Source organism: Meles meles, chromosome 8 (genome assembly GCF_922984935.1).
Source record: "Meles meles chromosome 8, mMelMel3.1 paternal haplotype, whole genome shotgun sequence".
Lineage (NCBI taxonomy): Eukaryota > Metazoa > Chordata > Mammalia > Carnivora > Mustelidae > Meles > Meles meles.
This window is the reverse complement of record NC_060073.1, coordinates 105778665-105806609: the sequence shown is the minus strand read 5'-3', so window position 1 is coordinate 105806609 and position 27945 is coordinate 105778665. Positions and strand designations below refer to the sequence as shown.

The following is a 27945-nucleotide window of genomic DNA, read 5'->3' as shown; positions in this document are numbered from 1 at the left end:
GGGATAACTTAATAAAAGTAGTGTAAAATTTATACTCTGAATTTCATAAATTATTGAAAAAAAAAAGATCAAAATAGATGGGGAAACATCTCAAGTTCTAGGATCAGAAGACTTAATTAACATTGTTAAGATGATAATATTTCCCAAACTGATCTGTAGATTCAACACAACCCTATCAGAATTCCAGATGACCTCTTTGTAGAAACAGACAAGTGGATTTTAATATTCACACAGGATTGCAAGGGACCCAGAACAGCTAAAACAGTCCTGAAAAGGAAAAAAAAAAATAGGTTCCATACTTCCCAATTTCAAAACTTACTAAAAGCAATGGTGATCAAGACTGTGATCTTACACAAGGATAAACATATAGATCAATGGAATATAACTAAGGATCCAGAAATAAATCTATGCAACTATAATCAACTGATTTTTTGCAGTGAGGCCAAGGCCATTTAATGGAAAAAGAGCCATCTTTTCAACAAATTTTGCTGGGACAACTGGATAACCATATGCAAAAGAATGTGGTTGGACCCTTACCTCACACCATATACAAAAATTGACTCAAAATGGGTCAAAGACCTAACTGTAAGACCAAAAACTATAAAACATTTTGAACAAATTGAAGGGGTAAATATGACCCTGGATTGGGTTGAAGATTCTTAGATAAGACACCCAAAGCATGAACAATAAAAGAAAAAACTGGACTTCACCAAAATGTAAAATTTGTGGCTTCAAATTACATCATTGATAAACAGACTCCCCGCAGAATGGGAGAAATTATTTATAAATCACGTATCTTTTAAGGGACTTATATCCAAAATAAAGAACTCTTACAACTCAAATTCAAAAAGACAAACCAATTTTAAAATGAACAAACAATCTGAATAAGTATTTCTATAATGAAGATATACACATGGCCAGGGAGCATATGAAAAGATGCTTTTGACACATTAGTCGTTAAAGAAATACAAATCAAAACCACAGTGAGATACCACTTCCCATCCACTAGGAGAGCCAGACTTAGGTAATTGTTGGGTATTGGTTGAGTATGTAGAGAAATTCAAAATCTCAATCAATGCTGGTGGGAATAAAATGGTGCTGCCACTTTGGAAGAAAATCTGTCAGTTCCTCAGAGTTACTGACCCAGCAATTCCAAGCTCCTGAGTATGTATCCAAAAGAAATGGAAACATGCCCACAGAAAAATATGTATGTGAATGTTTACATCAGCATTGTTTGTAATAGCTGAAAGACAGAAACAACCCAAATGTCCATCAACAAACAAATGGACAAGCAAAAGGTGGTATATATCCATATGACGGAACACTATTTGGCCACAGAAAGAAATGAAGTTCTGATGCATGCTATGACAGACAAACCTTGAAAACACTATGCTAAATGAAAGAAGTCATTCACAAAAATCTGCATATTATATGATTCCATTCACACAAAAGTCTTGAATAGGGAAATCTACAGAGCTAGAAAGCAGTTATAGGTTGCTTAGGGGTAGGAGGTGGGAGGGATGGGAAGGTAAGGGGGTTTATAGATAAATGGCATGGGATTAGGTAGGAACCTTTTTGAGGTGGTATGTTCTAAAATTGTGATGATGGTTGCAGATATGTGTGAATACACTAAAAATCACTGAATTATATATATACTTCAATTGGGTGAATTATGTGTTATATAAATTACACCTAAATAAAGCTGGTTTGTTTTTTAATGACAGCCTATTTTTTATCTCTAATTATCCCCACTTGCGGCTGGAAAGAAGAGGTCCCTAAATCCTTAAAGTCAAAGAAATGCACTGAAATGTATTTTCTGTGATCCAAGTATTGTGCAAATACAATGCTTAAAATCCACGCAAAAAGCTGAGGTACCAAAATCCTTACAGTTAGGGTCCCTTAGAGTCCCATCTGCTCACATTCCAGAAAAGAAGTCTTAGTTACTGGCCAGTCTGCCAGGTTTGGGAAAACGCAGGTATTACCCTTCATACAACACAATGTTTCCTAAACTATGTGGATGAGTTGACCTAAAACCAGGAAAGTTTCCAAATGGTCAGCCCCGCCCACTTATACCATGACCTCCCTCTAGATGCCCCTCCAACTCCCATTTACCAGTTTATTTTGACGAAAACAAAATCAAAAACCAGTCTGAGGAGAAGTGGGTTGGGGGAAATCAGAAGAGGAGACAAAGCATGAGAGACTGTGGACTCTGAGAAACAAACTGAGGGTTTTGGAGGTGAGGGAGATAAGGGATTGGGTAAGCCTGGTGGTAGGTATTAAGGAGGGCATATATTGCATGGAGCACTGGGTATGGTGCATAAACAATGAATTTCGGAACACTGAAAAATTAAATAAAATAACATTTAAAAAACAAAACAAAACCCCCAAAAACAGCTGGACCCTTCTCACTTAGAGGGAACCTCTAACAAGTGGTTGGATCTCTCTAACTTTTAGCTCCACACTGCCAGGGGGCTTAAAAACAAAAAATAAAATTAGCAAATATATCAAACAAAATCAGAAGAAAGTGTTAAAATTCAAAACTTCAGTATAATCAACCTTAGTGGGAAGTGGTAGGTTTAAGTATTAGGATTAATACTGGTGAAGGCAGACATGGAGACAATAGAGCCCGAGGTCCAGCTATGGCAATAGAAAACCAGATATTTTGACCTCCGCGAACTTCTTGTAAATCTGGTTCCCTTTGCTCCCCAATCCATCAAGCTTTATGGAGCCTAGTTTCTCCGCAGTTGGGACCCAGAGTCCCTTTTATTGTTCATTTCATCAAACAATGCAATAAAATGATGCAAAGTTCAGTTCTTTTTTTCTCAAACTGTTAAAACTCATTCTGAATTGTGAGCCCTAAAATTTACACTTGACCTGTGAACAAACATGGGTTTTGACTCCCCAGAAACTTAATAGCCTGTTTACTGGAAGCCTTGCTTATAACATAAACAGTCAATGTACACAAATCTTGTATGTTCTATATATTCTGTATTGTATTCTGACAATAAAGTCAGCTAGGGAATAGAAAAGGTTATTAAGGAAACCATAGAAAGAGAAAATACAATTGCAGTACTGTGCTCCAAAAAATCCCCATACAGAGAGTGCATCCTGTGATCCCTCAAGTTTCTCTCCTGCTGCAACAGTGTTTGGTCGGAACAGACCCAGGGAGCCCCTTCTTCCAGCCTCCAACCATCCTTCAATCTCCTCTGTAGCAGCAAACTTCGGAGCCATCTTCACAACCACCCCCTTGCCTTTGGGACCAGCCAACACCACTTTTGAGCTTAGCCCCCACTTCCCACCAGCTAGGAGTTCCCAGATTTGCCAGAATTATTCCACCAACATGGAGGCCATATCCAGCCGCCTGGTCAGCCTGCACCTGCAGGCCTCCAACCCTCCCTGTCCTGGGCTTCTATTTCCACCGCAACGCTGTGGCTCTGAACCTGGAGGGCACTTCCTCCGTGAGAGGGCCGGGAACCAGCACCAAGGCACTGGGAGTCCTTGGGTGCATAACCCAAGACTGCAGCCGTGCCCTCCTCCAGAACAAGCAGAAGACTCCCAGGATGGACAGGCAAAAACTGAATTTCATGGAAGCCGCCCACCCCAGGACAAAACCTAAAGCCGGCTCTTCTGGATCTGCCAGACCCAGTCAGTGCGTGCATGACTCTGGGACCTGCTGGAGAACTGCATCCTAGAGCAGCAGGTGAAGCTCATCAGGAAGATGGGGAGCACCTGCCTGAGCTCGGCAGGCTGGGCTGCTCAGCCTCGCTTTCAGGGGCTCACCCTCCTGTGGATAGGCAGCCCCCGTGGCTTTGAGGGGTCCCTCTGCACCCTCTCCTGTTGGGGCTTCTGCCTGAGCCTCTCCCTGCAGGCCTTTGGCAGTTTTTTAAACCTCATCCAACCCAGAAAGCAAGTGGAAACAGTACAGCTCTTTGCAGGGGGAAAAAAGATCTGAGTTTAAGTGGACCCAGACAGTTCAAACCTGTGTTATTCACTTTTTTTTTTTTTTACTTTAATTAACTCAGTTATATGCCAAATTAAAATACAGTCATTCCATTTTTAAAAGATCAATCCAAATTGCAAACAAGATACCATACGCACACATACATACATACACACACACACACACACACACACACACACACACACACACAGAAAGGACACTGTAATTGTGTGGGAGGGGGGAAGGAGTAAAGAAAGAATTTCTAATTTTGCCTTTGCATTAATTGAACCCTGTAACATTGCCATTTTTGTAAGTTGAAACAGGTATCAGCAATTTCATACCATTTTAATTTTTTGCAATAGGAATGTTTGTGTAAAATAAACTATGGACTTTGTGTGATAATGACGTGTCACTCAGCTTCATCAGTTATTAACAAATGTAGAATTCTGGTGGGGGTGCTGATGGGGGAGAAAATGCATGGGGGGCAGGGGTTTATGAGCAATCTCTGTACCTCCCTCTCAATTTTGTTGTGTATTATAACTGTACTTAAAAATTATTTTTTTAGGGGCGCCTGGATGGCTCAGTTGTTAAGTGTTTGCCTTTGGCTCAGGTCATGGTCCCAGAGTCCTGGGATGGAGTCCTGCATCTGGCTCCCTGCTCAGTGGGGAGTCTGCTCCTCCCTCTCCCACTCCTCCTGCTTGTGTTCCCTCTCTGTCTCTGTCAAATAAATAAATAAAATCTTAAAAATAATTTTTTAAAAAAAATTAGACACACTGATTTGCTCACTGCCTCTCAAATTTGACACTCTATCCCATTCTTTCAATCCAGTGTCACAAATGAGAGGACAGCATACGTCCCACCCATCTTCATAAGTCTTGGCTACCAGAGTACTTGCTTTAGTGGTAGGACATCATGGAATGAGAGTTAGAGGCATATCTGCAGGCTGAAATATTGTTACTTTGAACCAGATCAAGTTTCGATCCTTGCCTATATCAAAGTGGAGAAAAAAAAAAATTCACATGGTTATGGTGGTGACTGAGTGAGAGGTCTGTGCAGAAAGGAAGGTAGTATGATACATACCACTTACTGAAACATAGCACATATTCAATAAGTTACTTTCCTTCACTGAAGGTGAAATCTTCTAGAACAGCATTAGAGTGCCAGCAGTTTTGTATTGATCCATCAGCAGCCTTTGACCCCGCCCCCCAGGGCAGAAATCAGCGACACACCAAGCCACATGAGCCCACACAGTGATCACCATCTGCCCACACTGTTCACGAGTCTGCTTCTGATCCCAGCGTAAGAACAAGGGTATGCAGCAATGGTCTCCACATAGATCATGATCGCACATGACATAAAACAAGGCTGATTGTTGGGCCCCTTGCTCTTTAAGTGATGCCACATGATCTGATGCCACTTCTAGATTAGATGGAGACAGCCCCTTTACACAGTAAGATAAACATCACCCCTGATGCTTGGCGTTGGGTTTATGGAGTAGGAGACCTCAAGAACCTCCTGGTCCTGACAACCAACAGAAATGCAATCTTGACATCCACTGGTTGCCTGCCTACTCAGCCCTGTGCCTCAGCACACCCCCGTGTACTCCAGGCCCCAGCTGGAGTCAAGTTTTCCCTGCAATTTGGGCAAGTTGGAACAGTTATAGACCAGGTAGTCCCAAATACTCCAAAGTCCCCTAAGGATCTTTCCAAGAAGCAAGCTACCTGGAACCCATTCCAGATCGGTCTCCCCCAACTCTGCAGAGTAGGAGCCCAGGAATCTGTAATTTTCACTAAGTCCCCAAAGGGACTCTTTTACAGACCAGACTGCCCCCATTCGGGTCTGCAGGACAGGGTGATGGGTCCACCAAATTCTATTCTAGGAGAGTCAGTATAGGGAGTTTCCCAAAGAAATAGTTCCGGTTATCTACACTAAAGAGGAAGAAGGTAAGAGTCATAGTGAACATACTTAAGGTTAGACACAAAGATGTTTAGGTTTGGAAATGTATTCTTTTGAGTAAGACTTGAAGATAAATAAACCTTTTAGATTTCTTGGTAGATTCCAGTCCCAAGAACACTTCGTTTTAATACTCCTCTGAGCCACATAAGGTCAATGAGAAAATCAGAAGCCTCATTTCTAATAAGCCTCAGGAGTGAGGCTCAGGAGTAAATTGATTGCTGAGTGTTAGTCACCCCCTTGCTGTAGTGATCTTGAGGGAAGTGATACAATCAATGGGTGTCTGACGACAGAGCCAGAGAAAACCTACAAAGACAAAGCTCTGGTCCTGAGTCGGGGTGCTGAGGCTAGCATTCTAGAGCCTTCCTGATAATACCCGGAAGCTCTAGTTCCCTGAACAGAGTCTTGGTGGTGTCTCAGTAGAGCCAAGACATGATCCAGGGGGAGGGATATATAGTACATCTTGTAGTCAGTCCCAGTCATCTTAGAAAATCCCCACCTGAGACTGTCCTACTCAGACACCAAGGGCTGGAGAGGCCGGGAAGATCCTGCCTCTGCCTGCAGGGCCCAGCCCCCATGAACAGGGGAAGCAAAGAAAAACACTCCAGCTGCCACCAGATTGGAGTGTAAGCTGTGGTCACTTACCACGGGGGGAGTCAAGCCAAGTTTCCTTTACATTAGCTTAAGCAAATGGCTGCTGTGAGCTGGGGATCACTGTAACCCACCGCCCCCACCCCAGGGCACCAGTTTGAGTGCCTAAGGTTTGCTGGACAGGGTCTGTGTCTTGGGAGGTGTGGAATGGAGAAAGCATCCTGAGTTTTGAAGTCTCGTCAGTGGTCTTTTAGGAGGTAGCCCTCAGGCTCAGACAGAACCTGGCCAAGGACTCTCCCTCCCGCCTTCCACATCAGTGTTCCCCAGAGCACCTGCTGGTGATCGGGAGGTGATGACAGTGGGGAGCCGTGCTTCTGTTCAATAGTCATGCATTTATTTTAACGTGTTTAAGAAGAGCAATTAGCATATCACACCTGGATTTTGCGGACTTCATTGCTTAGGACAAGTTTAAAGAAACAAGAGATTTAATATTAAGAAGTGACTCGGGTTTAAGAAAAGTATTAAATAATAGTACACTCAGTTTGGGGATGAGCGGTCATAAAGGGGTTGGGAAAACACAGGTCTGGATTAAGGGTGTGAGTAACAGCTGAACCCCAGGCCATCCCAGAAGAGACGGAGATGCCTTCTGGAAAGGAGAATGTCCTAAAGGAACAAAATGCCGGGGGGCCCTGAGCCCGTGGGGGAGGGGGAGGCAGGGGAAACCACTCCTCATGTTTCCTTCCGCCCAAAACCTCATGCCTACCACCACACTGAAGAGCTGCAAAAAAGAACAAGTAAAAACCACAACAGCTTTGTCAATAATCCTAACGTGCTACTTCTGTGACAAATATATTTTAGCTAAAAAAAAAAAAAAGTGCTATTTCAGAAAACTTTCCATGGGACATGGCAAGCATGAGCTGTCATAGCAACCAGAGACAGCAGCCTCTTGACATGGACATGAGAGGTCTGCAGGAAGAGGGCCTTCCCCCCAAGGGCAGCCCTGTGGCCACTGCTCCGGCATTAGCAGCAAGGGGGGACGAAGCCACGGTGATCCACAGAAAAGGGACAGCTCTGCCAAGGCGTGGTCAAGAAGGCTGGTCCAGAGAGAGAAGCTAAGATGCCATCTGCAAGTGTTTCAAAAGCAGCGGTGTTCCCGTTGCATGTCTGTTCCTTCTCTTTAACTGATGTGTGTTTTATCAATGGTCATATATACTAGGGCACAATTACAAATATAACCTATAAACATCAGAGTGTACACTCAAAATTGCTTATGGATGGCAGGCAGGATCAAGAAATTTGGACAACTACAGGTCTATGCTAGTTACGAACAACACCGCCCGGACAGCTGCCGGCCCTCACTGTGTAAACTGGTACCACCCCCACTGGACACAGAGGGAGGAGGTTTCGAGGAGTCGCCGGAGGCACCTGTGCCACTGAGTTCATCCCAACTCCTGCTGCATCAGGGTTTCTAAGGGCTGGGGGAGCCAGGCTTCTCGGGAGGAGAGGGTCCGGGGAGGCTTTGCAAAGTCTATTCAGAGTCCTGGAAGGAGCACAGGGCTTGCCTTCAGAGGGATGCACACTGGAGCCCCAGCCCTAGCACACACCAGCTGTGCAATCTTGGGTGAGCCATTCTGAACTTCAAGTTCATCTTCTGGCAAATGAAGAGCTAATGAATGATGCATACCTCTTGGCACTATTGTGAGACTCACATGAGGTAAGACAAAAGGGCTTTGGAGAATCACAGAGCATCCTTCTTCTCTGAGGTAGTGTCCCAGGCATGGTGGCCCCAGAGGCTCCAATGCTCCAAAGTCTGCAAGGACCAGGGGCCCCAGAGCCAGCCAGAGGTACCGTGCTGAGGCCCCTGCCCAGACGAAGCCAGTTCCCTGCGTAAGGGAACCAGAAGTCATGCACGGCCCAGGCGAGCCGGAGCACTGGCTCCCAGCCACACCCACCAGTCATCAGCCACCCGACTGTCTCCAGGCTCCTGCAGCTGGTGGGATGTGCAGGGGCAAGGAGGCTTTCATTGTTTGACCCTTCTCGTTGATGTCTGTCAGACCCTTGGGGGAGAAGGGGAGGAGGGGAGACAGACACACACACACACACCCAGTGGCAGGTACTTGTTCTGAACACCCCGGATCCTCATGCCTCAGAGAACCCTTTATGCCCAAACCTCTGCTTCCTGGCCAGAGCACAGGCTGATTCATGCATGTTGTTGAGAACACGATAAACCAGGGCTGTTTATATGGCTACAGGTTCAGAGGCTTTGGGGTTTTCTGGATCTGGCCTTGATGCATCTAGAAACACCTGAATCCTCAGGTGATTTCCCCCCTTTTATCTCCCTTGTTGCCCTAATCACCCTGATGTATACTGAACCCCAAACCAGAGGCTCCCAAAACTTTGTGTACCCTTTGGAGGAAATGCCTCCACTGACCTCCCTGATCCATTTCCATCCCATGTACTTCCTCCAAATCCCTGCAAAAGAACCTCTCCAGGAGCAGAAATATGTTTTGACTCGGTGTTCTCTCCCATGTCTGGTTCTTGCCACAGGGGAAGCAGGAGAGACAGAGAGAGAGAGAAAGAGAGAGAAGGTTCTCCTGTACACTTTTGTGAGGATCTTTGCCTGTGTCTGGGACCAAGAAAGAAACAAGGAAGGTCAAAGCCACTGCACTTCACTAAAGTTGGTGGCATGAGAAGCAGAGAAATTGTCCTTCCCAATTTTGTACAGTCTACATTATGCCTTTTCCTGTCCTCTGCTGACATCCTGAAAGAGACTCTGAGCTTCTCATGCACAGCCACACGGATGTTCATCCCTCTCCACACCTCCCCACCCAGCTCCATGCCCAGCACAGACAGATGCTGAAGCCGCAAGGACAAGGGCATGGCTGATTCAGCTCTACCCTTACAGGGTGAGCACAGTGTCTAACAGCAGATGCTCAGTACTGCTTATTTGATTAAATCTGCGGAATTAGCGGCCCCCCCACTTCTCCCTGCCCTGGCTGAGACGTCCAAATTAAACACAGGCTTCAGACAGCCTAGAAGATCTTGCAAATCAGTGCTGGGTCTCAGAGATCCCTTGCATAGGTGAGAGACTGGGATGGAGATTTCACCCAGGTATGAGCTCTCCCATCAGCCCAGGAAGGGGGTAAAGGTGAGAAACTCTCACCACAGTGCAGGCACAGACAGGGTCAAAAAGGCCATCAACACCACCCTACCTGTGTGTGCCTTTACCATCAGAGCACACGGCAGGACGGGAAGGTATCAAAGCCAGCTACATCATACGTGGTTTCATTTCCATGGTGAATCACAGCCCTATGAAGGTGCCCGAGGAAGGCCGTCTCAGGCTGAAATATTGGTGAGCTGACCACAAACAAGAGGCAGGAGGGCGAACCAGGGAGAGCACGAAGTGTACAGTCCGCCTGCCATGGTCCGGTGTGCCAGGCACCCGGGGGCCAATCACAAGCCTTCTGTGGAAAGGGAACAGTTTACCTGCCTCACTGGGATGTGGTGAGGTGTGAAAAGTGCTTGACAAATAGAAAATCCTCCGCACCTGTGAATTATTTCAGGCGTTCGTAGCAGCTGCTGGACAGATTCACAGGTGCCCCGTGGAAAAATGGCGGGCCACTATTTGCACAGACTCGGTGTGAAAAGTCATCCCTGCCCACCTCCCAGCTCCCACCCCAAGCCGAGCAGCGCTGCCTCCCTGCCTCCAGAAGGGATCCAGACCCTGGTTCCCTGAACCCAGCCTCGAACCACTGCTTGAGGCCCAGGGCACCCCTGAAGGGAGGCAGCAAGCAGAAGCTCTCTGCTGCCCATGGGGAGCTAGCTGCAGAAGCACTGGCAGGAAATCTAAAAGGAAGGAGAGAAGATGTGAAAGATAGGTCTCCCACACACGGGGTTTTCCAGGCAGTAAGTTGAAGCTTCAGGCCTCCCACTTACATGGACCCTTCCAAGCCCCTCTACCTAGTATTGTATTCTTGTTTTAAAAAGCCTCCAAAGCCTTAGAAGCTTCTGGTCTCATAATACCCAGATCTGCCTGGACTCCTCTCTCCCCATCTCTCCCTGCAGTCCAACAGCCAATACGCTCTGCCAGCCACCCTCCTCCCACCAGACATTTACCTGTCTAGCCAGCTTGGACAGGCCAATATGTTCCTGCCTCCAGGCATGGGCTCAGGACCTTCCCCTGCTGGGACTGCCTCGTCTCTGTTTGGCCGATTGAACTCCTACTCACTCTGCAAAACCCAAAGCAAACAGTCCCAACAGTAAGAAAGTTTTTCCCAAGTCCCAGGCAGAATCAACACTCCCTCACGGGTGCCCCCTCACAGCACAGATATGTCACCTGGAAACTTCAGTTTGGAGGGTCAACCTCCCTGCCAGACTGTGTGCTCCCCCAATATCCTGGCGGGCTTATCCGATTCTGTATCCCCAGAACCTGCCAGCTCAGAACTGGCCCCTTCCAGGCGCTGGGCAAATGTTTCTTAAATAAATGCATTGATGAGGGGCACCTGGGTGGCTCAGTCAGTTAAGTGTCCAACTCTTGACCTCAGGGTTGTGAGTACGTGCCTACATGGGGCTCCGCTCTGGGCATGGAGCCTATGTAAAAATAAATAAATCAATGAATCAGTGAATGGCTCTCATGCTGGGCACAATGACAGAGTGATTCTGAGAGGTCAGAGTGCGGTCCTGGTGTCCCATCAGCAGCCGTTGCTCTTACACTCTGGCTACCCTTCCTGGAAGCCCGGCCCTAAGAAACCATTCCTGGAGCCTGTGCGCCCTCGTGTGGCTGAAGCTGCCACCAGCACCTTGCCCCAGAACCAAAGGAACCAGTCCCTGGACATCCTACAAAGATGTTTGATGCCCACTCAGAGCAACAAGTTTAACCAGGGTCTTATTCATGCGGAGGCTCAAGTCTATAATTCCCTGGTCTGGAAGAGACTAGGAGAACTCATCTCACCTGTGGTTTCAAATACCCCACTGTGGAGCAGGTTCCCCCAACGGGGATTGTTGGTAGAGTATTTGCATAAACACTCTGTTAGGTATTTGCATAGACTATTTTGTTAGATACTGATAGAGTATTTGCATAGACTATCTCCACATCTGTTCGGTAGATCTCAGAGAAAAGGGAATGCCGTCCCTGCTTCCTGTGTCTCTGGCCCAACATCTTCACCTGTGGCCTGCCAACCTGGCAGCCTGTGAGTGAGCGCCTCAAATCCTAGGGCCTTCTGAGATACCTGGGATTGGTGCCGGGGCTAGGAAGAGCCATGGGAACCGTGAGCATAGCACAGTCACACCCTACTGCTGGGTGTCTAAAGGAGCACACCTGCTACTCTCCTCCAACTGCCTTCCTCACTCCGTAGCACACAGAGCCCCAGCCCTGCCACCTGGAATCCAGGAGAGCAAACCATTGTGCTTTATCCAGCCAGTGCTGTGAGTGAGGCAACCCTTCTGTGGCTGTCCCCTGCCCCTTACTAAATATGGTCATGTCCCTGTCCCCCCACTCCTGAAGAAATCAGAGTCAAAGACCACCCCTACCCCAATTCTACCCATTGATTCATATCCTCCTTTTCCACATCATTTCACAGCTGCCTACAAAATGCCTCTGAATTGCCTCTCCTATGAAGCCCGCCTTGAGGATTTATTCAATAATCATGAAGCACTGTTTTGATGAACAGAACACAACCCAGGCCTCTGGTCGGGGAGACAGAGGAGCTGAGATATTATTACAGTGGTTATTATAGGGCAACAGGTGCTTTAAGAGGTGAGTGTGGTGGCTTTGAGAGCATGGGGGGCTGCACAGACCCCAGATTTGAGGGTGGTGTCACAGAAGTGTTCCTGGATGAGGGGACATGTGTACTGAGTTGCAAAGGATGCCTGGGTAGTCAGGTGCTGTGGACAGGAGGTGCTCAAGGAAGAAGGGTTTCTGGGCTAAAGGCAAGGAGAGTCAGGAGAGGTGGCACTGAAGGTTCTGTGTGGTCAGAGGCTGATTGTCAAGAGGTGGCCAAGGGCAGGTCACTGGGGGCCTTGCTGTTTATCAAGGAGACTGTGATCACACTGGCTGCTCAGGAGGGTCACTGCAGCCACAGCGTGGGGACACTCTGGTAAGGAGCAAGGTTGGCTAAGGAGACCCTCAGGAGCCAGAGGGACCGTCCTGCAGATGTGGGGAGCCCGATGATCGGGTAGGGGTGCTGGGGAGGCAGCACAGTCCAGCGATCAGCTCCATGTGTTTAGTTAGTTAGGGGGGACCCTGCTGATTCCTAGAATGTTGATGTGGGTAACAGGGTAGATGGCTGTGCCACTGAGCTAAAGGAGGTCACAGGAGAAGGCAACTTCATTTTGCCCTACTGGATTCCAGGTACCTTAAGACCCTCAAGAGGAGATGTCTCCCAGGCAACGGAAATATGGATTTATCACTTGGGAGAGTTCCCTGGACTAGATAACGTCATTTGGGAGACTGCAGCCCCCAGGTGACAGGTGCAACCTTGGAAGTGGATGAAGTCCCCAGGGAGAGAATATAAGCAAGAGAAATAGAGGCCACAGGGGGAGCCACAATGACCACGAGATGGAGGGGCAGAGAAATGCTACCAGGAGGCGGTGGCAATCACAGTGGCAGAAAGGCTCCAGGGAGACAGGTGAACTCTGTGGAGAAGTCCCGTGAGCCCATCGCACACATAGCAGTGGGTCACAACACCAAGGACACCGGGCCTCGGTGGGAGCGGTCCCCAAGGAAGGAAGAGAGTGGCGAAGGACCACGTGGGTGGCAGGGAACGCAGGGAGAGCACTGACCACGGATCAGGAAGCAGGGCTGGGGGAGATGACAGGTCAGTCCGGGGTGGGAGACAATGCCGCTGCTGGGATCACAACCATGAGGCTGAAGGAGTTTTCCAGCATCCCAGGTGCAGGCGTGGGTAGCTGGAGGGATGGCGTTTGGCTGGCCAGGTGTGGCAGAAGAGCAATGACGAGGGTGTTGGCAAGAGGGAGGTGTGCTGAGGGCACTGGCCCTGGGGACTGTGTGGGAGAGAATGGAAGGCAAAGCCAAGAAGGGGCTGCGGGATGGAGAGAAACTGGCTGTCTGGGAGCTGGATCTTTAGGACGCTGAGCAGCAGGCATGACGAAGGCCAGGCAGCAGGAAAGGGGGAGGACAGGAGAGCACGGGTGGAGGAGGAAGAGCTGGAGCTTGAGTTTTATAAGGCCGAGAGGACACCAAACCACGGGCAACAGGGTGGGTGGCTGGGCTGGAGCCTGGGAGAAGGGTGGTCAAGAAACAGGAAGTTGGGGCACCTGGGTGGCTCAGTGGGTTAAGCCACTGCCTTCGGCTCAGGTCATGATCTCAGGGTCCTGGGATCGAGTCCCGCATCAGGCTCTCCGCTCAGCGGGGAGCCTGCTTCCCCCCTCTCTCTCTGCCTGCCTCTCTACTTGTGATCTCTGTCAAATAAATAAATAAATAAATAATCTTTAAAAAAAAAAGAAACAGGAAGTTAAGATGTTGGTCAAGGAAGCATCTGTTCCTGTCCTCCAGGGAGGGAGGCTGGACTTAGAGGACATGCCAGACTCTTCCTTGGAAGAGTGACAGGGTCAACAGTGCGCAACACAACAGGAGGGCTCAACAGGAGGGCTCACAGACGGTACTAGTAGCCTGAAGGCTCCAGTACCAGAGGTGAGAGGGTTTTCTTTCACATGAACTTGGAGGTGGAGTGTTTAAGCAGTGACAACACTGAGCTGGAAGAACACTGCCCCTTCCTCTTCCCTCCTACCTCCTCGCACACAGGCTGCGTTAGACTAACCAGCTTTTGCCGCGGATGGAAAGAAAACGAAGGTCCTCAGGTTTGGGTTTTGGAAAGGAAGGGGACTTTTTGGACTCATGTTGAGAACCTGGAGGAGATCTTTCTCCCAGAATGAGAACCCTGGAGAGGAGGAGGAGGGAATGAGAATCTCAGAGCAGAATGGAGAGAAGAGAGCAGGAGTCGGCCTGCATTTAGCATGTCAACCCAGATGACTAGGACGGGGGGCCGGGGTTGAACTACCCAGCACTCTCCCTTCAGAATACACTGAGGCCCCTGGAGACAGAAGCCTGGGAATGCCAGCCAGACAGCACACCCTTCCTGTGGGTTTCCAAACCGGATGTGGGTAAGCTATTACAGCACCCATATCCCTAAGAAATCCCAGGCCCGGGGCACGGGACCAGCCAGCTTGCAGGGCCCCCATGCCTAGAGCCACAAAAGAGCAGTAGACAAAGCATCTGGGGCCACCCAGACCCCTCCAGGAAGAGCAGCAGCTGCCCAGCTGGCTTGCCCATCCAAGGGAGCTGACTCCCAACCACTCCCCAACAACCTCCAAGGTGCACAGAATCTTGACTCTCTCCACCCTATTCCTCCCCACCAGCCTCACGCACACACACACATGCACACACGTGCACATACACATACACACATATACGCACATACACGCATACACTCTATGATCTGCTTGGCACCAACCTCTTCCCTACCTCCTTCCCTCCCAGCGGTCTGAGGGGACGCTATCACTAGCATGATGAATGATAACAAGAGGAAAGCACGCTGAGCACTCGCCACGGCCATGTACAGGGCTGAGGCCCCCGTCTGACTTACAGGGGCTCCCAGCATGGACACCCAAAGCCCCTAAAGCCCCTCTGTCTGAACGGCAAGGCCTATGCAAGCAGGAACCCGCTCCTGTGGAAGCCACATGCACTGACACCAACAGTCCACTGGAAGGGGCCAAACTGCTAGACAGGAGTTAAATGTGAATCAGGCCTGAAGTCACTCCAATTTCCCTTTGTCCAGTCATCTCCTGTAAGGTCTGTTTCGTGGTGCAATTTTTGTGAATTAAACATGAACACTTTAAAAATAAATAACTACGATTCCATCTTCAGTTGATCCAAGCCTATGATCTGACAGCTGGCCACAGAATAATGTCATCACAGGTGGGAGATTCAACACCAGAGACCCTAGGACCTAGCTGGGAGCTGGGTCTCCCTAATTAGAACTTTTATAATTATTTTTTTAAAAATACATAAGGCACCAATGCCCTGGCGCCAGGCACCCTACTCCAGGGGCCGTGCTGCTGGAGGCCAGGAAAGCGGGGCCCCAGAAAGCAAAGAGGCCACCATCCCGGGCTCACTTCGGCTGCTGGGTCCCTTTCAGGGCTTCCTGCAGCCCCCGGGGTGGTCCGCTGTCCCCCTTTCCTCGGTCTGTCCTCCTTTCCACTCAGCTCTCTTTCCTCCTAGCCCATCTCAGATTCGGTGTTCACCCCAGGCCCAGGCCTGCCAGGAAGGGACTGGGCGGGAAAGGGACCCAGGGAAGGGACTACACAGACGTGGGCAGCTGTGGGGGTCTGGCCCATGGAGAAATGATGGACCTTAGGATGGGGCGCCCAACTGGTAGGTGAGAAGCATGTGTCAGGGATCAGGGTGGCCTTGGAAGCAGGGTCCTAGAAGCAGGGCTTAGAATAGGGACCAAACCAGAGATCCACTTGAAAGAATGTGAGAAAACTCAGACCTTGAGAAACTGAGGTGCAGGTGCATCTACTAAAGTGAGCTGGGGCGCTGAGAGTGGGCAGGGCTGGGTCTGCTGCAGAGTCAAGGGCAAGAGCTCTGAGTATGTCCCCGCTCCAGGCGAGATGGCTCTGAGGTCTGACCAGAGCCCAGCCCTGGGAACTTGGGACAGAAATGGGGTGGGAGGCAGCCTTCTGCAGAGAGGCCAGGCAGTGGTTTCGGAGTATCTCCCCCACTTCCCTGCCTGTTGAACATAGTACTAGGCTTCTGAGGGTTCGCCGGTAACTCCAGGGAAACAGGAGAGGCCAAAATAGGGCAAGTTACAAATTGAACAGACATGTCACCAGAGCCCCTGGCCTAGCTTGGGTGAGGCTGCTCTCAGGCTGGAGAAAGCGGGGGCACCAGCTCCTCCTACCAGGTTCCACCCTTATCTGCAGAAGGTAGGTCCTCCCAGCATGGGGCCCTCAGGCCTGTTTGGGTATTGGCTCTGGAACTTACCAGGGGGTCACCTCCCTCCTCTGGGGCAATGCCCAGCCTTATTTGACCTACCTCATGGACTGCTTTAAGGATTCAAGCAGAAAACCTGTGGAAGAATTTTGCCCACTGCAAAACACTGCACAAATGTTTGCTGCCATGGATAAAAATACAAAAAAATAGGTCCTGGGAGCTCCACTGCCAAGAAAGGCAACATGAGAGGCCTCTGGATGCACTGGGGCCCATGAGGGCCTTCTAGATGTAGCTTTGTATCTCCATTCCTTCACTGCTTTGCCTGAAAGAGCAGTCTGGGTTCCCCCACTTGCTTTGGGCCCAGATGAAACCTTGGAGTGCAGTGGGAAGCCCCCAGGTTGGGTGAGGGGCTCAACCACTGCTAGATAAGAGGATCAGTGCCCTGCCCCCCACTCCCTATAGGGCAGGGAGCCTGGAAGGAGAATCCTTGCTGTGTGCAGCAAGCTAAGAACCTGCAGGTCCAGAAGGAGAATGGGATTAACATATTATCTCTGCACCTCGAGCCTGGGAGCCTGGGGAGCGGTGGAGGCTCCCCCATCCCTGCAGACACAGGAGCACACCCACCTGTGTGGGATGAGGAGGAGGGGTGATGACAGCCCTCACAGGCCGCCAAGGCCACCTTCCAACTCGGGTGCCTCTACCCGGGGAAGTCTGCCTGGAGTCTCCACCCAAAGCCCAGACAACTCATCCCATGACCGCCCTGGTGAGCAGGAGTGCAGGGGAGGCTGAGGCATTCCTCCAGCAACAGGAGTCCCAGGCCCTTTCTGTGCTCTGAGTGTGAACGCCCTCTCTCACCTCCCCGACAGCCCTCTTGCAATGAACCCTGGGTGCCAATGCCAGCCCTGGGAAATACGAAAATAAGATCTGTTGGCTCTAGAAGGCATGAGTCAGAGTTCGGCTGCAGCCAATGCCATCACCAGCTTCCCTCCCCTGGCCACCGATGGAGGCTAGACAGGGAGCAGGTGGGCTGGGAAGGATTCATGGTAGAAACCCAGCGCTGGCTCTTTCACTCCACTTCCCAGCTTAGGATCCTGTGTGCCCCTGCCTCCCAGGTGGGACGAAAGCAGCCACCACCGGCTGGCTACAGCCTCTGTCTGCACAGCCAGAGTCTACAGGGACCCCTCTTTTCTTTTTTTTAAAGATTTTATTTGTTTGTTTGACAGAGAGAGCGAGAGACAGCGAGAGAGGGAATACAAGCAGGGGGAGTGGGAGAGGGAAAAGCAGGCTTCCTGCCGAGCAGGGAGCCCGATGCAGACTTGATCCCAGGACGCTGGGATCATGACCTGAGCCGAAGGCAGACACTTAATGATTGAGCCACCCAGGTGCCCCAGGAACCCCTCTTTTCTTTACCCTCTAGCAATCCCCTTCTTCCCTTTCTTCCTATGGTTCCCTGCCAGCCCCAGGCCCCCTGGAATGCTGGTCCAATCTGTCTTTCAAACCTCTTTTCAGCCAGCCTTGAGGACAGATCCTGGCCCTCCCATCACCACCCCTTCTGCTTATCTGTCTGTGTTCTTTGGAGTCCTAGGCAGACACTCATACTGGCCCTTAATTTTCTCTTACTGATCCAAGATTGAGGGACAGAGTAAGCACCTCATGCTGCAAAACTAGCCCCGTGTCCTGCCATCACAAGGGTCCTGGCTGCAGGTTTGGGTAACTCCCATGGGGAGGACCCCAGGCCAGCAGAGCCTCCCAGAGAGGCCAGTCTGGCTGGGTCACTGGTTCTAGCATCTGGCCCTAGCCATGTGTGTCCAAAGATGGGACTCCCTGCACTGGCTTCTTGGTCGCAGACACACACTGCCCACGTTCGGTGGGGATGACTCAGGCTGCACTGGGTCTGGGCTTGGAGCCCAGCAGCACCCCGCTCCCAGCTCCTTCAAGAAGAGAAGGGTGACAAGACCAGGCTTCTGGCCTCTGACAGCTTGCTGCAAACCCCAGATCTGGGACTGTCTTCCCATCTAAGAAGCGGAGGAAAGAATGCCCACCTCCCAAGACTGATGGCAGCATCAGATGACACATTCACATAAAGCATTTAGCAGAGTCTGGTAAGTGCTCACTCTGTAAGTGGCATTTCTTGCTACTATTATGCCAACATATTTATTTTTTTAATAGTAAGTTATCCCAGGGATCAGCGTGGCAAGGGCCCACCCCAGGTTGTCTTCTTCCTGGCATCAGTATCCCATGGAAGCCAAATCAGTGACTAGGTACCAAATGAACACACAATCCGATCAAGGGAAGTGGAAGGGTGGGAGGGACAATGTCTCCTATGCTCCAAAAAGGCCCCACGAACTGCATGAGGCCTCCACTAGGATACCTCTCCACAAGACACCTACTGGCACCCTGCCCCCTCCGCCCCAGGCCCTGGCCTCTGACCTGGGCTTGTCTGGATCTAGGCAGCTTGCCTCCTCCCCTCCACATCCGGAATCCCCCTTTTGAGGAAGCTTTCTCTGCTGCCCAGACGCATGAGTGTCACTGACTACGCCAGAGTCAGACCCCATTCTCTGGGCCTCTGGAATGTTATTTCTCTTCCTATTATGAGTTAACCTCAGAAAACCAACCCTAACTACGCAGAGGATTCCCGCGCCTGCAGCCCACGGACTGGCTGCTGGTGTGCAAGTGTGTCGCTCACCACGCACAGAGTCTGACAGTGATAAAGCACTTCTGCCCCGCACACCGCCTTGGTCTCGGTTTAAGACCGCCCAGTCCTCCCCTCTGAATTGTAAGGTCCTGTGTGACCACCCATCCCGTGGGCTCTCAATTCTGTTCCATCACAACAAAAAGCAATTCAAGAGAAGCAGCCAGAGCTACAACATCAAGGCAGGCACACCCTCAGTTCAGGGGGGCCTGGACCACTGGTCAGCCTGGCTCCTCTCCAGACCCTGCTTGAGGGCCCCCTGCTCCCAGCAGCAGCAAAGCTGACTCTGCCTCTGACCTTTTTCTGCAGCCCAGCTGGGTGTCAGGAATGGAAGCAGGAAGTTCGCTGGGGCTCTGATGCAGCCCAGCTCCGGCCCCTTCCCCTTCGACTGCAATCAGGAAATGGGGCAGACGGGTGGGGAAGAAGGAAGATGAGGGAATGCTTCCTCCAAGCAGGTCTCACGCCCCTGACCCCCTACCCTCTGCCTCCCCCACATCCCTAAGCTTCTGCCTCCTCATGCCCATTCTCTGTTTTCCTGTGGTGGGTCTCAATTCTACTCTTCTGTTTCTTCCAGAGGGTGATTCTCTAGATAACCTCGCTTCTCTCCTATTTTCTGTCTCTCCTCTCTCTCAGCATCATTTTTCTGTCTTTATTTCTAAACCTACTCCATTCTCTTAAGTCTTTTGCGGGGGGCGGGGGGCATCTCTACCTCTCTTCTTTTTCCTTAAAGAAAAATACTAAAATGGGAGAAGATAGCCACTAGCCTCCAATGAGCATCACATGCCCTGTCCCCTCAACTGCCATGCACACAGAGCCCAGGATCCCGCCAGAGGGGCACGCTGGTGGTTCCAGGTGCCACCTTCAGAGGCACCACTGAATAACAACTGCTTGCCTTCTCCACATCAAGCCCCATATGGACTCTGAGAGAAGCACATCCTGACCTGGGGCAGCGTGGGAATTTCCACTCAGAAATGACCAGACCAGGATAGAATGAACTATTTTTGTGCTAGAGCATGGCCCCCCATAGAGCCTTGGTGATCCAACACCCGTCCCTGCCTTGGCATCTGCACAGCACCCACACCCCATCCCGCCCCACCCTGTGCCATCCCTGCCCTCCGCTTGCTTATCTTAGTACCCAAAGATGAGAACAAAAACACACCCGGCCTCATCAGACTTTCCCAATGACTTTGGCCTGAACTCCCGTGAATAAGGAGCCTGATCACAACCCAAGATGGCTCAGAGGAAGAAGAAAACAAGGGGTACCCACATTTTGGGTGGTTCCCAGAAGTGCAATATGGGGAGTAGTCTGGATCTGATCCTTGGGAAGGCAACAAGACTGGAGGGAAGACACCACTGATGCCTTTAGTAACTCATTTATTTCATTTCCTTCGAGCACTCGCTCACTGGGGCCCCACCTGGGGAAGGGACACCTGCAGCCCAAGACCTCCAGAAGCCCAACCTAGTAGGATGACTCTACCCAAGGCTCTCATTGGCAACTCTGACTCAGCCTGCTCAAATTCAGACTCATCTCCTTCCCCAAACCCACCTGTTGCTTCCATCACCACCATGGTAAATGCCAGCCCTATCTGCTCAGCCACTCAGAGAATGGAGACTCACCTTGGATCCTCCCCCTGCCTTGTTTCCAAATGTATTAGTCCCCTGAGTCTAATTCATATGTAAAATGCTCTTTCCTCTCCTATCCCCCTAACCTGGGTTCAGGACCTCAACCCTGCTCACCTGGACTTCTGCAGAAGCCCTATTATTCTCTGTACCCCAGTCTCTCACTCCACAACTGCCAGGGAGGGGCCTCTGAAATTATCAAGTAATCCTCCCGCTTAAAAACTTCCACTGGCTCCTGACTGCCTGCAGCTAGGATGTCCAAACCTCTTCCGTCACTGTCTGTAACCAAACAAATGTTGGTGCCTATCCCTAACATATGTATTTTTATTTATGTGGATATTACGTTTCCTTGTACCACCATCGTTATATGGTGGGACACAGAAATACCTGGTATATGGTGTATCTGAAAAATAATAAACCTTTAGAGAAAGAATATTACTGATATCAGATTTGAATCTATGTTGTAAAACTACTACCTTGGTAATTTTGAATATTTCTGTTCAGCTTCCATTGACCACCATCAGATTGTTACCATCTTTAACTCAAGATGGAAAGATAACGAGGAGCCCTTTAGGAGTGGGGGAGAAACCACCTTGCCATATTCTTGCTGTCTGCTTGTGCTTGCTTTACCCACCCTCTCTCCAGCTCCCAAGTGTCTTTCCACTTGCTAAGACCTTACCCATTGTGTGAGGATCAATCTAGTTAAAGCCAGATAAGATCACCCATAAATCCCCTGTAGAAGCAGGTGTAAGTAGGTTGCAATGCACTAAAACTGAATGACAACGTGAGGCACCCCTGACGGTTTCATAGACCCCTCAGACCCTCTGTGATACAGGCAACACATGTGACACAGGGGCTAAGTGCAGGCACCAGGGTCAACATATACAGCAAACATTAGAGAAGCTCACATTTTTAAGTTTAAAGACTACACATAAACAGAGGTCTGGGTATTTTTTTTCTCTCCAATCCCAATGGATCCTCTTGCATAATCCCAGGGCTCAAGAACCCTAGCTTGGGAACTCCTAGTGTGTACATAGGGTCTGTGTCCAAACTCCTCATTCTGTGTGCAGATCCCACAAAAGAAGATGTCTTGTAAATTTCTCCTATTCGAGATCATGTATTATTTATGCTCCCAGACCCAGCACAAGGCTGGCATGGAGCAGGTGCTCAGTAAATATCTGTGGAATTAAGAGCTGACTCCCCAAACACACTCAGCCTCCTCTCTGTGCTGTGAGGTTTCTTTTCCCCCTTAGGGCCCCTACTTCTCCACCTGAGCAAGCCCTGTTCATCCTCATAAGCTCAGTGCAAATGTTACCTCCTCTGAGGAGGCTGCCCTGACCTCTGGCTCTGTTTACTCTTTCAGTGCACACATACCAGGAGATCAGAGTGCGATGTCTGGGCCAGGGCACCCCCAACTCCCATGCCACCCAAAGAGCTGCAGAGGCAAGGAAGACACTTCATCCATCTGTGTTTCCTCAGCACCCTGTACATGGTCAATAAGCATCTGATGAACCAGATACACAAAGCCAGGAATGAGGTCAAGGGATGGTCTGGGCTGGATACTATCAGCCTCAAGAACTTTGGTTCAGGGTCACAGGCAGGGAGAGGATGAAGGCCATGTGAGATGGTATGAGGGGCACCCAGGACCATGTCTACATGTTGAAATTCATGAAGTGCTGCCCACTGATGGCCTTTCAGGCCAGATATGAAGTCTTCTTGGAGGAGGAGCAGGGCTCCAGGTGTGGAAGTGAGCCCCCAGCACATAACAGCACTGCCTTGGCATCCCGGCACCCCCACAGAGCCTGAGTAGCCCCAAGGAGCCAACCCGCCTCTCCCCAAGCATCACTCCGTGGCCAAAAGCACTCAGTCAAGCGAGAGGCACCAGCATTATCAATAAATGATCATCCATGGGATTTGGCAAGGCCTGGACACAGACAATCTAAAAGCATTCCCTCTTTCAATGGGGTCAACCCAATGAACTCATCTGTTAATGGTCTGCCATCAATACCACCACCTACAGAGAACCTCAGCCGCCCCCAAGCTCTCCCTCAGTGGGTCCTTTGGGTTCTGTATCTGCAGAACTCCAGCACTGCCCAGTAACCTGCACCCGCTTGCGTGCCAGGTCAGTCTGCCTAGTACAGGCTGTGGGGTGATGGACCAGTTAGCTCTGTTCCCACAGCCATCGTGGGAACACAGAGAGACTGAGTCCACAAGGCTATTAGGACAGCAGCAGTTATGGCACGCACGGCAGGGAGCACCAGACACAACAGAGTAGGAAGTCAGAGACAACATTCCTCTTCCTTTTCTTCATCCTCCCCAGCCCTGTGGACTACACATCGATTAAGGCTTTTTCCATCCTTCCCCTGAGCTACTGCCTCTTCCCTGCCTCGGTCCTCTCCCCTGCACCACTGCGGGAATTGTCTTGCTCTGTGGCAGGAGCCATGTTTTTTTAAGCTACATTTACCCACCTAATGCTGAAGCACCGTCTGTGTGTCTGTGCGGCAGACACTGCCCTGGGGCTGCAGACAGAAAGCATGGTGCCTCCCAGGAAGCCAGGCGCAGGGTCCACACGTACTTCTGGCTGTTTTCACTAGAAAGTCACTAAGCTGGGACTCGAACTGAACCATCGGTCTTTCTAGTTTACCACCCATCTCCTCTGACCTCCTTTCCTTCCAGCCCACCCTGGCACAAAGACTGGTAGCAGGAAGTCGCAGCACAAAAAGACTGTCCAGGGACAGTGAAAGAAACAGTGACCAGGCAAACGTGATGACTCAAACATCTTCCAACCATCTGACTCACAGCTCTGGTGGAGAAAATGTCACTTCCCCGCTCATATTTCTCTGTAGGTGGCAGCCTGAGCAAGATCAGTTCCTCAACCAAGAGGGCATCCTCACACAAAAGGAGAAAAACCCAGCACCTCCACCCCCACGAGACATAAGCCCAGGGCACCAGGCTTCCATCCAGCCTTCCATCCTTGGGCAGTGTTGTTCTGGCCTGAATAGAAGGCCAAGAGCAAGATCCAGCAATGACCTCGCATATCCAGCTGGAGACCACCAGTCCCAGGCTGCGAGAAAAAAGCCTGTTCCCAATACACGATGGCCACACCGCCTCCTACCTTCCCTCACAGACACCATCACACCACACTATAGAACAGGGCACAGTTGGTGTAGCTAAGGTGGTAGAAGGGACTCTGAAAAAAAGCCAGAGCCAAAAAGGAGTTAACAAGGGAGTTTGGCACAATAAATATAATTGAGGTCAAGGGTCAAAACTCCGTCTACGCAGGCCATGAGCTGCCAGGATTTAATCGCTGTGTGTGTCTAACCGTCAAGGAGGAGGAAGGAGAGGGCAACTCCAGAGGAAAGAAGAACACAGAGAAGAGAAAGACAAACCTGGAGAACTATCACTACGTTCATGTCCTGGGGCCACAGTGACAAAGGTCCACAAACTAGGTGGCTTAGACAGCGGAGACCTATTGTCCCATAGTTCTGGAGGTCTGAAATCAGGGCGCTGGCAGGGTCAGGCTCGCTCTGAAGCCTCCAGGGAAGGATCCTGCCTTGCCTCGTCCATTTTCTGGTCGCCCCAAGGGTTCCTTGGCTTTGCAGCTGCCCCTTGCCGTCTCTGCCCCTCGTCTTTGCGTGGTTCCCCCACCTGAGTTTTCACATCGTCCCTCCTCTGTGAGGGTCTCTCTCTGGCTCTTCTCATCAGTCCTGATGGATGAAGGGCCCAACCTACTCCAACATGACCTAATCTTAACCAATTACAGCTCCAAAGACCTTACTTCCAAATAAACTCATGGCCTGAGGATTCAGGTGAGAATGAAATCCCAGAGGAGGCTGTTCCACCCGGTCGAGACATCTACCACCCAGCAGAAAGCTGTCTGGCCCCATTGTCAAAAGAGGGTAGAAGAAAGTACCATGTGAACAGGTTGGGGATTGGTCACTTCCAGGTGGACAGCTCAGTAGCCGTAGGACCCTGAACAAGTCAGTCAGCCTCTTTGAACCTCGGTTCTTGAGTCAACTGCACAAGGTCATTTTGAAGGTCACATAAGAAAAAGTACCGTTATGTAAAGCTCTGTACGGAGACACAGGTGATGTTTCCTCACCAATTCACACATGTTCTCCCTCAACAGTGCCAGAGAAGACACTGATTACCCTTGCTGCCTCCTTGCTAGACCCACAGATTCTGTGATAATGCCCTCTGCACCTCTGAGGCCTAACGCTCTAGTCACCCGTGAGCTCCCTGGGGGAATGGGGAGCTGTCCTGATCACATCAACAAGCATCTGCCACCATACCTTTGCAGAAAGTCAAAGTTGGATCATTTTGTGATTTACAACTTCTGGATGGCCCCCTTAAGTAGCTGGACCAGAGGGAACTGGGGGCAGGGGCCGGCGTTGTCCTGTTAAGCCTCTGGTCACCTTCTCCACTGGTTCAGGCCCCTGATTGCACCTGGAACTTGCTTTTGTCTCTTTAGGGATCAGTGTGTAATTCCATCCCTGGAAAGGGGGTAAAAGTAGAGTGCCAGAAATGAGATGTGGGGGCTGGACCTCTCCTATAAAGGTTGTGAGATGCAGAACAAGGCAACAGAATGAGCCCAGCACATGGTGAACAAAACTCAGTGTAGCTCTAAGAACCTAGAAGGAGCTCAGGTGCAGGACAGTGCAGCCCTGCCCATGGCAGGTGGAGGGATGACATCTGGGCCCTCAAAATTGTCCCAAGTCCCCATCTGCAAGCAGCAACTGGCCCTTTACCTTGACAGGTCTCTGAGGAAGGTCAGAACCTCCCCCCATGTTCCTCCCCCATGCTCCCAGCCATGGGGGCAGACTGTGCAGCTCTTTAACCCTGCAGGTAACTGAGGCCCAAAAGGGTAAGGGTCCTGCCCTCCCCCACACAACTGGCAGAAGATGGGGCTGGAAGGGGAATTAGAAACACACAGTGGTGACGAAGCATTAAAGAATGAATGACATGAGCAGAATATGTGGCACACAGTAATCCAAAAACACATTCTGAAGGTAATGATTCATTTAACTATAACTGAAATAATTCTCATGTTCACCTTCCTGGAGTATTTCCATGGCACTTACCACGTGCCACATACCAGTAAGCACTCTCCAAACGTTAAGTCACTCGATCCTCACAACAGCCCTAGAAGGTGGGTCTTTTTTTTTTTTTTAAAAAAGTCAGGGAGGGCTGAACAAGCAGGCTCTGGAAGGACAGGAGCCAGGCAGTTCTTCCTTTTTTTTTTTTTTTTTTTTGAAGATTTTTTTTATTTATTTAATTGACAGAGAGCGATCACAAGCAGACAAGAGAGGCAGGCAAAGAGAGAGGGAAGCAGGCTCCCTGCTGAGCAGAGAGCCTGATGCGGGACTCGATCCCAGGACTCCGAGATCATGACCTGAGCCGAAGGCAGCAGCTTAACCCACTGATCCACCCAGGCGCCCCGAAGGTGGGTCTTTTTATGTCGTCCATTTTACAGATGAGAAAAGCGAGGGAGAGAGAGGTGAATGAATGTACCCAAGGTGACACAGCCAGCAAGTGACAGAGCCCTTATAGTCCAGGTTAAGGCATGATGGTGATTATGCCATGTACAAGATATCGATCCTGAGAATAAAAATGTAGTAAAATGTTCATCTATACAATTTAATTTCTAGTCAGGTTCTTAAGAAAAAAAAAAATCATCCAAGTCCTATATGCTCATGGTGGAGCATATGCTCTCAGATCTATATGCTCTCAGTCCTATATGCTCTCAGATCTACAGGACAGTTAGGATGAAAGGCAATGTCTCCCATCCCCACTGCCCTCCCCATTTCTTTCAACCACCCGCTGCTTCAGGGTGGAATACAGAGCATCTTCTAGAGAAAGATGGAAAGAAAGGCTGGACTCAGCAATAATCTGAAATTCATTCTTTGCCTAAGTTGAGGGGAGAAGGACGAATGACAAGGTATTTTTCTGAGACCAATTTCAAATTACACAGGCAATGTGGAAATTGCCCCCAGAGCCCAGGCAGGCCCACACAGAGCTCTGGTGCTATGGAGGCCTGAGTGGCTTTCTGAGGCCTCTGGAGAGCTCTGCAGACCCTCTCTAGGCATGACGCACCATATCCCATGAAGCAGAAAAGGCCCAAGTGTCCTAGGTTACACAAACCTAGGGCCCAGCACTCTGCGCCTCAGTTTCCCCCTCTGTAAATGGAGGTAACGGCAGCACCCACATCCTAGAAAGGCCTTGAGGTCTGAGGTAATGCATTTCTTTGCACAGGCACAAAAGCCTGCCATGCAGGAACCCATTCCATGTGTCAGCAAGTTTTCACTTCTGTGGCCCTTTGAAGCAAATGTGACCCGTCCTTCTGTCAGATATGCCTGTCTGCCCTCACCCCCTGCTCCCAGTCTGAGTGGAATTCACCCCAGCAAGGGCCACAAAAGGAAAGTCAGCTCCCACCTGACAGAGATCCGCCAGAATCAGGCATTTTCAACATCTCCAGTTTCCCTCCAGTGCAGATAAGTGAAGCTTAAGTCCATGGCTTTGAGGCCTACACCATGTCTTGAGAGAAGGGCTGGTTAGCAGTGAAAATCCTCTGCAGAAAGTCAGTGAATCAACAGAGAGCTACACTTGCACACCTCACAGCGAGCCAAGGCGCCCCTTCTGTCCCCACAGACGCACGCCACATTCCCCACATGCTGCATTCCAGAGCTGCTGGCTTGGGTGGTAGAGGCTGGTGCCAGCACGTGCCTGCCGCCTGCGTCCTTCTCCTTGGAACTTCCCAGAAGAGGCCCTAGCAGAAGGGTCTGTCACTGAAACTGAGCTCAAATGACTTGGACTCAGAGCAAAGAACCACAGGCTCTGCTGGCTAGAAGGAACTCCAAAGGTTCATCTATGGCAAGCTGAAGTCTAAATTCAGCTCACTCCAGAAATAACAGCCTCTACCCACTCCTGAGCGTGGGAAGAGATCTAGAACAGCATTTCTGAAACTTTGAGGTACATACGAATCACCCAGGGATCCTGTAATACAGATTCTAATTCAGATTCAGTAGGTTGGTCAGGGCAATGGTGGTACTGAGATTTTGCATTTCTAACAAGTTCAAGGAGACACATGGATGCTGGGAGCTCCACAGACACACCCTGAGCAGGAAGGATCTAGAAGACTTGCTGGCCTCAGAAGCTCCTTCTTTCATAGGAGAAATGCAGTATGTGGGCAGACTGGGC

At 50.1% G+C, this 27945-nt stretch overlaps 1 protein-coding gene across 1 annotated transcript in view; it reads right to left on the bottom strand.

Moving 5' to 3' along the window:
• SMIM35 (small integral membrane protein 35) overlaps positions 1-27330 on the bottom strand; it is a 46724-nt gene extending 19394 nt beyond the window's left edge. The window contains exon 1 of the mRNA XM_046017312.1: positions 27181-27330. Within this exon, the coding sequence (XP_045873268.1) occupies positions 27181-27217 (37 nt within the window). The 5' untranslated portion in view covers positions 27218-27330. The remainder of the gene's footprint in view (positions 1-27180) is intronic.
• Between the last annotated feature and the right edge of the window lie 615 nt (positions 27331-27945).